This window comes from Oncorhynchus mykiss, chromosome 16, assembly GCF_013265735.2.
Source record: "Oncorhynchus mykiss isolate Arlee chromosome 16, USDA_OmykA_1.1, whole genome shotgun sequence".
In the NCBI taxonomy this organism is placed as follows: domain Eukaryota; kingdom Metazoa; phylum Chordata; class Actinopteri; order Salmoniformes; family Salmonidae; genus Oncorhynchus; species Oncorhynchus mykiss.
Window position 1 is genome coordinate 10,360,893 of NC_048580.1, and position 12,868 is coordinate 10,373,760.

The following is a 12,868-nucleotide window of genomic DNA, read 5'->3' on the forward strand; positions in this document are numbered from 1 at the left end:
GTGTAACGTCTGTTTTAATGTTTGTTTTAATGTGATTGGCCACTCCGCTGTGTGTAACGTCCGTTTTAACGTCCGTTTTAATGTGATTGGCCACTCTGCTGTGTGTAACGTCCGTTTTAATGTGATTGGCCACTCTGCTGTGTGTAACGTCCGTTTTAATGTGATTGGCCACTCTGCTGTGTGTAACGTCTGTTTTAATGTTTGTTTTAATGTGATTGGCCACTCCGCTGTGTGTAACGTCCGTTTTAACGTCCGTTTTAATGTGATTGGCCACTCTGCTGTGTGTAACGTCCGTTTTAACGTCCGTTTTAATGTGATTGGCCACTCTGCTGTGTGTAACGTCCGTTTTAATGTGATTGGCCACTCTGCTGTGTGTAACGTCCGTTTTAATGTGATTGGCCACTCTGCTGTGTGTAACGTCTGTTTTAATGTTTGTTTTAATGTGATTGGCCACTCCGCTGTGTGTAACGTCCGTTTTAATGTGATTGGCCACTCTGCTGTGTGTAACGTCCGTTTTAATGTTTGTTTTAATGTGATTGGCCACTCTGCTGTGTGTAACGTCCGTTTTAATGTGATTGGCCACTCTGCTGTGTGTAACGTCCGTTTTAATGTGATTGGCCACTCTGCTGTGTGTAACGTCCGTTTTAATGTGATTGGCCACTCTGCTGTGTGTAACGTCCGTTTTAATGTTTGTTTTAATGTGATTGGCCACTCTGCTGTGTGTAACGTCCGTTTTAATGTGATTGGCCACTCCGCTGTGTGTAACGTCCGTTTTTAGAGTTTCCTCCTCTCACCATGCCCCACCCTCTGTTGCTCCACCACGAGACCTCTTGACCCTCGCTGTTCAGTCTGCATAGTCAATGCAGAAGATGAAACAAGACGTTGACGACAACGATGCTGCTTTCCGCTTCGGCTGTTTCAGCCACTCCTGTTGCTGACAGGTGTATAAAATCAAGCACACAGCCATGCAAACTCCATAGACAAACATTGGCAGTAGAATGGCCTTACTGGAGAGCTGTGACTTTCCAACTTTGCACCGTCATAGGATGCCACCTTTCCAACAAGTCAGTTTGTCACACACACACACTGCCCTTCTAGAGTTGCTGTGTGCTCGATTTTTACACGTCTGTCAGGGTGTGGCTGAAATAGCCGAAAACAGACATTTTAAGGGGTGTCCACATACTTTTTGTATATATAGTGAATATTAGTATGTTTTTTTTTTTTTTTTTTTTTTTTTGTATTTAAAGAAAAAAAAATGGGGGAAAAATTGAACTAATGTTAGAATTTTTCTTCCACTTTGACATATTTGGCATATTTTGTGTAAATCGTTGAGAAAAATGACAAATCCATTTGAATCCCAATTTGTGAGACAGCAAAATGTGGACCAAGTCCAGGGGTGTGAATAGTTTCTGAAGGCTCTGTGGTTCCCATTGTCTTCCGTCAGATGGCGCTATCTGCCGTGAGACGATGACCTAGTTCCTGTGAGACTCGTTTGATAGGTGATGGTGTCTTTTCAACAGTGGTGGTAAAAAGGAACGATACCTTAATAGAAAATCACTCAGTAAAATACTTCTTGAGTAAAAAAATATTTGTTTTTATCTTTATTTTTTGTAAATATACTTAAGTATCAAAAGTAAAATTATGAATCATTTCAAATTCCTATTAAGCAAACTAGACGGCACGATTTAACGTTCCTATTAAGCAAACCAGACGGCACGATTTACAATTTTTTTTTTTTTTTACCGATAGCCACGGGTACAATCCAACACTCAGACATAATTTACAAACACAGTGTTTAGTGAGTCCTCCAGATCAGAGGCAGTAGGGATCTCTTTATAAGTTTATAAGTTTGTGAATTGGACCATTTCTGTCCTGCTAAGCATTCAAAATGTAATAGTACTGATAAAAATAGAATGGAGAAAAAACACATTTTCTTCAGGAATATAGTGACCTAAAAGTTATGAAAAATATACCCCCAAAAAACCACGTAATTATTTATTTACTTTATTTTAACTTGAGTGCTTTTCAGTGATTGAAAGAGTAATGTCTGGCTGTTCATCCTGTCCATCAGACACTGGAGGGGGAGGCTCTGCTGTGTATGCCAATGATGGATGGGTATGAGCCCAGCGAGACGTCACATGACACTGGCTGTTCGCAAGCACGGGAGACACACACACGCACCAAACACCCCTCAGGATCTAATGTCAGCTTCAGCCACGACACTGATGGAGGGGATCAGGGCCCTGAACAGGTAACACACACACACACACACACACACACCCTGTATATAATTCTCTTGTCATCTTACTACACAGCATGTCTCTCCTCTCTCTCTCTTCTTTCTCTCACCACCCCTCTCTACAGGATATGTCGGGTTGCTATGACAACGAAGCGGAGGACTACGTGTGTGATTACCACCTGGAGATGTTGAGTCTGTCTCAGGACCAGCAGAACCCGGTGAGTATCCAGTTTGACGAGCAGGGCTGGCAGTGCCACCTGCCCAGCCTCAAGCCCCTGGGGCTCAACATCCTGCTCAACCTGTGCAACGCCAGCGTCACCCAGCAGCTCTGCCGCTTCTCCGACCACCTCAGTAACCTGGCGCTGCAGGAGAGCCACGGGGCCGTGCTGCCTGTCCACGTGCCCTGGGGACTGTGTGAGCTCTCCAGGCTTATAGGTGAGGAGAGGAAGAGAAAGTATACATTTACTGTGTGAACTCCAGACTCATACACTCTGACCCCTTCTCTCTCTTCCTGGGGTTCTCTCAGGGTTCACTCCCGGGGCGAGGGAGCTGTTTAAACAGGAGAACCACCTAGCTCTGTACCAGCTGCCCTGTGGGGAGAAGGCCAAGGAGTCTGTCCCTCGACGCCAACATAACTTTACCAAGAGACAACCTCCCATCAGCCACCTCATCTCCCTCTTCATCAGAGACTCCTCTTCCAGTGAGAATAGCTCAATTTGTATTATAATTTTTTTCTCTATAGCTCTTTTGTTCTTTGTATTTCTCCCCTCTCACTAATCTCTCTGATTGGCTACTCGCTCTCTCCATCTCTTGCCCTCCTCTCCTTTAACCCTTGACCTCTTTCTTGGAATCGTTTTGTTGCACCTCTGTGACCCCTGACCTCTCACCTCTAGATAACGTACAGATGTTGTCTCACGGCTCAGCTGACCTCATCCTGGAAGCCTGCACTGATGTCTGGGACGGAACCGACATCTACCCCCTCTCTGGCTCCGACAGGTCAGAACAGCCTAATAACAGCCACGTGATGCCTTATGACAGTCTTATGACAGCCTTATAGCAGCCTCATGACAATTATTATTAACCCTTAATATGTCTACCCCTCCCCCCTACAGGAAGAAGGTTCTGGACTTCTACCAACGGGCCTGTCTGTCGGGATACTGCTCTGCTTTTGCCTACAAGCCCATGCAGGTGTCTCTGTCCAACCAACTCAATGGAAAATGTGTGGAGCTAGCCCCCGGACCCAACCTCTTCTCTGGGGTAGAACTGCCCTCCACCACCCCTATCAAACATGTCTCCCGCAGGAACTCCTGGAGCTCTGATGGTGAGGGAGGGACTGGCGGAGGGAGGGAGGGAGGGACTGGCGGAGGGAGGGAGGGACTGGCGGAGGGAGGGAGGGACTGGCGGAGGGAGGGAGGGACTGGCGGAGGGAGGGAGGGACTGGCGGAGGGAGGGAGGAACTGGCGGAGGGAGGGAGGAACTGGCGGAGGGATGGAGGGACTGGCGGAGGGAGGGAGGGACTGGCGGAGGGAGGGAGGGACTGGCGGAGGGAGGGAGGGACTGGCGGAGGGAGGGAGGGACTGGCGGAGGGAGGGAGGGACTGGCGGAGGGAGGGAGGGAGGGACTGACGGAGGGAGGGAGGGACAGAGGGAGGGAGGGAGGGAGGGACTGACGGAGAGAGGGAGGGAGGGACTGACGGAGAGAGGGAGGGAGGGACTGACGGAGAGAGGGAGGGAGGGACTGACGGAGAGAGGGAGGGAGGGACTGACGGAGAGAGGGAGGGAGGGACTGACGGAGAGAGGGAGGGAGGGACTGACGGAGAGAGGGAGGGAGGGACTGACGGAGAGAGGGAGGGAGGGACTGACGGAGAGAGGGAGGGAGGGACTGACGGAGAGAGGGAGGGAGGGACTGACGGAGAGAGGGAGGGAGGGACTGACGGAGGGAGGGAGGGACTGACGGAGGGAGGGAGGGACTGACTGACTGACGGAGGGAGGGAGGGAGGGAGGGACTGACTGACTGACTGACTGACGGAGGGAGGGAGGGAGGGAGGGAGGGACTGACTGACTGACTGACTGACGGAGGGAGGGAGGGACTGACTGACTGACTGACGGAGGGAGGGAGGGAGGGACTGAGGGAGGGAGGGACTGAGGGAGGGAGGGACTGAGGGACGGAGGGAGGGACTGACGGAGGGAGGGACTGACGGAGGGAGGGACTGAGGGACGGAGGGACGGAGGGAGGGACTGACGGAGGGAGGGACTGACGGAGGGAGGGACTGACGGAGGGAGGGAGGGACTGAGGGAGGGACGGAGGGAGGGACTGACTGACTGACTGAGGGAGGGAGGGACTGAGGGAGGGACTGAGGGAGGGAAGACTGGAGGATGCAGGAAGGGAGATGCTGCTACACTCACAAGATGTTGTACTTTGTCTTGTCCCCCTCCTCTCTCACTCCTCTCTCTCCATAGAGGGTATAGGAGGTGTGGAGAAGGACGACTGTGTTCAGGCTCTGAGTGGTCAGATCTTCATGGGGATGGTGTCATCACAGTTCCAGGCTCGTCTGGACACCGTCAGGCTCATAGACGCTCTGGTCACCGCCTGCATACGCTTTGTCTACTTCTCTATGGAGGACGAACTACGCAGCAAGGTGTGTGTGTGTGTGTGTGTGTGTTTGCTGAGATGTATGTGATGATGCCGGAGACGATGATGATTGTCTGTCTGTTTTGTGAATGTGGTAGGTGTTTGCAGAGAAGATGGGCCTGGAGACCGGGTGGAACTGTCATATCTCTCTGACCCCAAACAGAGACAGTCCCTGTGACGGCGCCCCCAACAGCCCCGGCCAGTACTCCGTACACGATGAACATCAAGACTCCAGAGATGAGGCAGAGGGGCTGCTGTTACCAGAGGAGGAGCCCACTGATGTCCCCAGCTTCCTGGAGGACTGCAACCGGGTACAGGAACAAACACTGTTGGTCTTCCCTCGTCTGTCCTTTCCCCCTGTCTCATGCTAATCCTTCTGTCTCCCTCCAGGCGAAGCTACCTCGTGGTATCCACCAGGTTCGTCCTCACCTGAAGAACATTGACAACGTGCCTCTGTTGGTGCCCCTCTTCACCGACTGTACCCCAGAGAGTGAGTCTGAACATCTCCACTTACATGAAACAAACGTTTCTGTTTTTCAAAAACCGTAGTATTTGTTACTGAGACATTCCTATATTTTAATATACAAATCAATCGACCACGGTATAGAAGTGTATTTTATCACAAGATATGCAATGTATTTATGCGTGTTACAGCTACGCATGTGTGAGTGCTCTAAATCTCTCTCTCTGTGTGTGTGTGTAGCCATGTGTGAGATGATCAAGATCATGCAGGAGAACAGAGAAGTGACGTGCTGCCTGGGGAGCTCTGCTAACTTCCGCAACAGCTGCCTCTTTCTACAGAGTGACCTCAGGTACACACACACACACACACGTGATCACATGTCACAAACACGGCAGCTGCTGCCTAGTTAATTTATAAATAGTCTTTGATGTGCGTCCATAAGTACACTTACAACCACATAATACTGCTGGACTTAATGACAGTATGGAGAGGAATACAGATCACACACTATTGTTTCCTAACCCCCCAGCATCGCCCTGGACCCCCTGTACCCGTCGCGGTGTTCGTGGGAGACGTTTGGCTACGCTACAGGGGCAGGGCTGAACGGGGAGGTGGAGGGTCTGTCTCCTCTCAGTCTGTCTGGTCAACTCAACACCCTGGCCTGTTCTGTCACCTTCCACCAGGGGGAGTCGGTCAGCATGGTCAAACTCATAGAACAGGTGAGACACACACACACACACACACACACACCAGAGGATGTGAGTGGAACTGGAGCAGAGCAGAGTAGTTGAGTCATCTGGAACATGGAGAGTATAAAAGTGTTTTTTTAAGTGTCATCCTTCTCTCCTGCTCTGATTTCTGTTGTATTTATTTAGCCTACCCCATTACTAATGCACAGAGATGTGGATGAGTCAACCAAGAGCTAGGTCACACAGCCTGTATAATTGATGGCAAGAAGATGAATGAACCCATGCTGCAACACCAGAGACGACCACATTCTCGCTCTCTCTTATTTTTATATATTTATATTTTATATTTATATATATTATATATTATTATATATTTTTTTTTAAATACATATATACACACACACACACACACACACAGTGGGGGGGGGAGTATTTAGTCAGCCACCAATTGTACAAGTTCTCCCACTTAAAAATATGAGACGCCTGTAATTTTCATCATAGGTATATATATATATACACACACACACACACACACACACACACACACACACACACACACACTATAAATAAATATATATGTAAATATATATATGACTAAAAATGCCATTCAAAATCCTATTTTCCCTAACCTTTAACCCCAAACTTAACCCTTAAGACTAACAAATTCAGGACCTGAAAAAAGTACAGGCTTTCCAAATGGTTCTTGTTTTCCTACCTTGTCGGAACATTTTGGTTCTGATAAGGTAAGAAAACATGTACAGACACACAAAGATACAATACATTTATTTTACATGTCTGGATCCTTTCCAGGCACGTCACACCACCTACAGCATCCGCAAGAGTTTCCTGTTCCTGTTGCAGTGTCAGCTGACCCTGGTCCTCATCCAGGTGAGAGAACACCTGTACAGCCAATTCATTTCAGCTATAATAAAAGAACTGAGGATGCAACAGTTTCACCTGAATATTGGATTCCATTATTGTTGGTGTAGTTTCTGGCCTGCCTTGCCCAGCTCCCTCCTCCCATGAACATCACTGACATCCTGTGGCTGTCCTGCTTCAGCTGTCCATTGCTCAGGTACCACCACTACTAACCATATCGATTTCACACTCGTGTTATCTAGTACAACAGTAGACTTACATGATACTAACCATGTCTCTGTGTTGTTGACAGTGTGTCATTCTTAGGAAAGCCACCAGACAGTTCTGTGATGAATGTAGCCACAGGGAAGAACCAAGATGCCATCCCCAGAAAGGTACTATACCCGCTCCGGCCCGGTTTCAGACATTACACTATGCTAATTTTAGGAGGATTGTCATGATTGGCCAACTCCAAATATGCTGAGTCAAATGCTTATTATTGATACACTACATGACCAGTTGGATGGGGACACCTGCTGGTCGAACATCTCATTCCAAAATCAAGGGCATTAATATGGAGTTGTTCCCCCCTTTGCTGCTATAACAGCCTCCACTCTTCTGGGAAGGCTTTCCACTAGATGTTGGAATATTGCTGCGGAGACTTGCTTCCATTCAGCCACAAGAGCATTAGTGAGGTCGGTTACTGATGTTGGGTGATTAGGCCTGGCTCGCAGTTGCAGTGTTTCAATTCATCCCAAAGGTGTTCTATGGGGTTGTGGTCAGGGCTCTGTGCAGGTCAGTCAAGTCACACCGATCTCAACAAACCATTTCTGTGTGGACCTTGTTTTGTGCACAGGGGCATTGTTATGCTGAAACAGGAAAGGGCCTTCCCCAAACTGTTGCCACAAAGTTGGAAGAATCGTCATTGTATGCTGTAGCGTTAAGATTTCCCTTCACTGGAACTTGAAAAAAAAACATAATAAACAGCCCCAGATCATTATTCCTCCTCCACCAAACTTTACAGTTGGCACTATGCATTGAGGCAGGTAGCGTTCTCCTGGCATCCGCCGAACTCAGATTCGCCCGTCGGACTGCCAGATGGTGAAGCGTGATTCATCACATTTCCACTGCTCCTGAGTCCAATGGTGCTGAGCTTTACACCACTGCGGCTGCTCGGCCATGGAAACCCATTTCATGAATCGCCCGACGAACAGTTCTTGTGCTGATGTTGCTTCCCGATGCAGTTTGGAACTGGGTAGTGAGTGTTGCAACTGAGGACGGACGATTTTAATGCGCTACACACTTTAGCACTCGGCTGTCCCATTCTGTGCGCTTGTGTGGCTTACCACTTTGCGGCTGAGCCGTTCTTGCTCATAGAAGTTTCCACTTCACAATAACAGTGCTTACAGTTGATGAGGCAGCTCTAGCTGGTCAGAAATGTGACAAACTGACTTGTTGGAAAAGTGGTGTCCTATGACAATGCCACATTGAAAGTCACTGAGCTCTTCAGTAAGGCCATTCCACTGCAAATGTTGTCTATCGAGATTGCATGGCTGTGTGCTCCATTATTTTTTTAGCTGAAATAACCAAATCCACTCATTTGAAGTGGTGTCCACATACTTTTGTATATAAAGTGTATCTTAATCATGACGTGTACCATGGCATTCCTTCTAACATCTTGATTTGCCTACATATACTTCCTGCAGACACAGACCTACTTCCTGGGTTGTTTCCTGTTGAAGTTTGGCCTGACCGTGTGTGCCTACCTGCTAGGCTTTGGCTTCACGCTGCACGAGGTCTGCCTGAGGACCAACAACCTGACACTGGCCGATAACACCACCATCAACTGTACTGATATCCTCAGGGTCAGTTCGGCTCGGGACGCTCCCCATTGGTTCAGAGAGCTGTCCAACGGCCTGCTGCTCACTCAGAAGGTCATGGCTGGGTTCCTGGCCCTGCACACCGGTATGAGGAGCTCTCGGTGAACTCTCACCCCTGCATCTGTTAAGTCAGGATGCATCCTAAATGGCACCCTATTCCCTATATAGTGCACTACTTTAGACCAGATCCCTATGGCACCCTATTCCCTATATAGTGCACTACTTTAGACCAGAGCCCTATGGCACCCTATTCCCTATATAGTGCACTACTTTTAACCAGTGTGTTATATAGGGAATAGGGTGCCATTTCAGACACAGACTCTGACTTCTGTTCTGCCCCTGGAGAGTCCTGTGTTCTGAAGTGTCCTCCCTTCCTCTTTTCCAGTGGTCATCTCGCTAAGTTACGTCCATCGCTCCCAGCCTCTGTGGAAGAAGAACCCTTTCAGCAACACCTGGTGGTGCCTCACTGTCATTGTAGTGTAAGTGTGTGCGTGTGTGTGTATGTGTGTGTGTGTGTGTAGCCTAATTGTTTCAAACAACTGTGAAGCGGGCAGCTGCAATAGATGTTTTTTTGTTGGCATCATCTGATACTCTCACTCTTCCTCCCCACCTCCAGTCTGTTGGGTCAGATGGTACAGGCCACGGTGGACTACAAGCTGTGGCAGGACAGGTCGGGTTCTTTGACCTTTGGCCTGAAGGACATCCCCATGCTGGCCTGGCTGTTGGTCTCCCTGTCCTGCCTGGTGGTGGTGCTGCTCAACGAGGCTGTCAAACTACACGAGATACGGTAAGATGGAGGAAGGAAGGAATGGGTGAGAGTAGGAGGGGTATGATGGGAGGAAGATTGCGGAAAAGACAGATGGGTTGAAAGTAGAGGATTCTGTGAGAATTGTGGGATGGAGGATGATGTCATGTGGGGGGGAAATTGTTCTCATGTGTTGCTCTTTCCATTCCTTCTGTCTGCAGGGTGAGGGTTCGCTACCAGAAGAGACAGAAGCTACAGTTTGAGACTAAACTAGGGATGAACTCTCCCTTCTGATTGACAATTAACAGAAGGGCGTGGCAAAGCATGCTGTGAACCAATCAGCCCTCGGGGAAAGATGAGGCACCAGAATCTGGAGGAGGTCGAAGTTGGCCCTAACCACTGACACAGGGTCAGATGGTTCTCATCCCTCTGTTTGTTAGGATTGGAGAAAGGGTTACCTGACTTAAGATCTGTGGTTTAGGGGAACTTCTACCTTAAACCCAGAATCAAACTCCTTGAGTGCCCATTGACTTGAACCCAGGATCACTCAACCCACCTCACCGTGAAAGCACTTTGCCTAGCAGGTCCTCCAAACCGCTACATGTGCTGGGTGGTCGAACACTGCGAAAATCCAATCTTTTTTTATTTTTTAGATTTAAATTATATTGTATCATTGTTATGTTTTTAAAAAAAAGAGGAAAATCCCAAAGAATGTTATTTTCTTTTTTGCTTTTAAAAGAAAGACAGCTAAGAAATGTGAATAATTTATTATCTAGTGGAGTGTTTTTTGTTTTTTTTAATGCATGGGGAAGGTTTTACTGTATCCCCTACTTGAGTTTAGGGAAGGGGGTATTTTCTCCTAGTCACTGGTCTCTGATACTGGCTCACATGGGGATTATCACACTTTATCACACTTCAGCATGTCTCCCCCTTTCACATGAATCCCAATACCATAGTAGAGTACACTAGCCTTCACCTTGAATGTAGTGTGTCATTACAGCCACTTGCTGCTGTATATCTGAATGCCCAGCAGTGCTGAAAGGATAGGAGAGATGTATCTAGAATCTGGGACAATGTCCTGATCCTAAATCTGTCAAATAATTGGCATTGATAGACCTGAAAAGCCTGCCATCAAGGTGAAGTCTGGAGTCCACAATGTAGTGCTAACCCTGTGTATTCACTTGAAGCAGTTTCGGAAAGGTTCTGTTGACCATACTAAGGATTTCTTAACAAGGCTACTCTTTATAGCCCAGACTTCTAGCCATGAAATCAACATGGCATGTTCTTAACCAGGATCCAAGAATATCTCTTGTGATTTTCCTTCCTAACAAATGTTTCCCACACGATCCGACTCCCGAGCTAAGCCAAGGGCAATCCTGCTCTAATGCAATAAGTAATGAACATTCATTTAATTTACTATAAACAAGTAAAAACCGAATTTGTCTCTTTCTAGGTAAATTATATTTTTGAAGAATGTGCTAGCCTGCCACTTTGAAACTTGTGTACTGTAAGAAAGGGATTTGTTTAATCATCAATCATCCTAGACCGGTTTGATCCTTGTGTACATCCTGTTTTTCCCACCAGAGTTCTACTGACTGTGGTCTACTCAAGCTAATAAGGTTTCGTCAGTGGTGTTCTAGATTATAATAGCCTCTAGAGTTCTAGAGCAACCCAGGGTATTCTGAAGGTGCTTCATGTCATCCAGTTGTCTTTTTACTGGCCTGTGTGCTTGTTTCTGCATTCGACAACAACAATGTGCAAGCTGACTTAGTCCGCGATTCAATCCGATCACGCTTGTAGACAATGCTGCTTTCAAAGGCAATGGTACCGCGTTCGTGGAGATCCCATTTTAAGGTTAAAGCTGCAGACCTCGGCTCAATTGGAAATGGCCTATGTCAAGCACTGAATGGTGCTTTCGGATTTGAAGCCCGGCCTAAAAGTAGAATTACTGAGACCCGCCAGGCTACCTGTCTGCAGGGTGATCATATCAGTAGACCCATTTGAACTCTACAAATGATGACTAGCTACAGATTGATCAGCCACTACAGTTCTATTTTAATTGTTGTTGTATCTTATTTTTACAGACGTGTTGATCTTCTTATCCTTGTTTCCCAAATGGCACCCTATGCACCTCGGTCTGTAGTTTTTCCCCCGGTTGTATCACGAGGTCAGAAAAAAACTCCTGTGCCCCAGTCAAACTGTATACGTTTGATCATGCGTGGTGCGCCCACACCTCTCGACTTCTCACCACGTGCTCTGGTATTGGTTACCCCTCTCTGTTTTGAATGCGGGCTACAATGCTCATACGTTATATTGACATGGGGGTCGGAGCAGGGCCCAAGATGGCATAAAAACATGGTGCCTACCTTTTTTTTTTTTTAGATTAACACCTCAGGATCGGGCCTCGCACACTTGTGGTCTTCACAGGCTCCCTTTGGTTGGAGCGTACTTACTTTAAGTGACACTATTTCACAGAAGAGTTGGTAGTTGCATGGTCTGCTAGATCTGTGTGTGAGGTAGATGTCATGTAAAAGCACTGGTCTACTTAGAAATCCTTATTGAATGAACAACGTAGCGATCTTAAAAGGGAAAACAGACTGAAGATGTTGGTTTTTGTACAATAGAATGCATCCACACACTGCACATAAGTACATTTCAATCCATTATTAAAAAAAACAAAAATGTGTTTCCCATATATGTCTGGACACATCTACTCATTCAAGGGGTTTCTTTATTTGTACTATGTTCTACATTGTAGAATAATAGTGAACTTCAAACCTATTAAATAACACACATGGAATCATGTAGTAACCAAACAAGTGTTACATATCCAAATATGTTTTATATTTCAGATTCTTTAAAGTAGCCAACCTTTGTCTTGACAGCTTTGCACACTCTTGGTGTTCTCTCAACCAGCTTCATGAGGAATGCTTTTCCAACAGTCTTCAAGGAGTTCCCACATAATGAGCACCTGTTGGCTGCTTTTCCTTCACTCTGCAGTGCAACTAATTTCTAACCATCTCAATTGGGGTTGGGGTTGGGGGATTGTGGAGGCCAGGTCATCTGATGCAGCACTCCATCACTCTTCTCCTTGGTAAAATAGCCCTTACACAGCCTGGAGGTTTGTTGGGTCATTGTCCTGTTGAAAAACAAGTTATGGTCCCACTAAGCACAAACCAGATGGGATGGTGTATCGCTGCAGAATGCTGTGGTAGCCATGCTGGTTAAGTGTGCCTTGAATTCTAAATAAATCACTGACAGTGGCAGCAACAAAGCACAATCACACCACCTCCGGCAGGTAGCCTAGTGGTTAGTGCGTTGGGCCAGTAACCGAAAGGTTGCTGGATTGAATCCCCAGGCTGA

The 12,868-nt window shown here is 47.2% G+C and overlaps 1 protein-coding gene across 3 annotated transcripts in view; it reads left to right on the forward strand.

Moving 5' to 3' along the window:
• LOC110491336 (transmembrane protein 94) overlaps positions 1–12,198 on the forward strand; it is a 43,013-nt gene extending 30,815 nt beyond the window's left edge. For all 3 annotated transcript variants that reach the window (XM_036946118.1, XM_036946119.1, XM_036946120.1), the window contains 17 exons: positions 2,072–2,251; positions 2,365–2,674; positions 2,766–2,939; positions 3,133–3,235; positions 3,352–3,560; positions 4,699–4,877; positions 4,969–5,181; positions 5,261–5,360; positions 5,574–5,682; positions 5,863–6,052; positions 6,833–6,910; positions 7,012–7,097; positions 7,194–7,275; positions 8,587–8,845; positions 9,146–9,239; positions 9,377–9,547; positions 9,727–12,198. In XM_036946118.1, the coding sequence (XP_036802013.1) occupies positions 2,072–2,251; positions 2,365–2,674; positions 2,766–2,939; positions 3,133–3,235; positions 3,352–3,560; positions 4,699–4,877; positions 4,969–5,181; positions 5,261–5,360; positions 5,574–5,682; positions 5,863–6,052; positions 6,833–6,910; positions 7,012–7,097; positions 7,194–7,275; positions 8,587–8,845; positions 9,146–9,239; positions 9,377–9,547; positions 9,727–9,799 (2,610 nt within the window). In that variant the 3' untranslated portion in view covers positions 9,800–12,198. The remainder of the gene's footprint in view (positions 1–2,071; positions 2,252–2,364; positions 2,675–2,765; positions 2,940–3,132; positions 3,236–3,351; positions 3,561–4,698; positions 4,878–4,968; positions 5,182–5,260; positions 5,361–5,573; positions 5,683–5,862; positions 6,053–6,832; positions 6,911–7,011; positions 7,098–7,193; positions 7,276–8,586; positions 8,846–9,145; positions 9,240–9,376; positions 9,548–9,726) is intronic.
• The last annotated feature ends 670 nt before the right edge of the window (positions 12,199–12,868 follow it).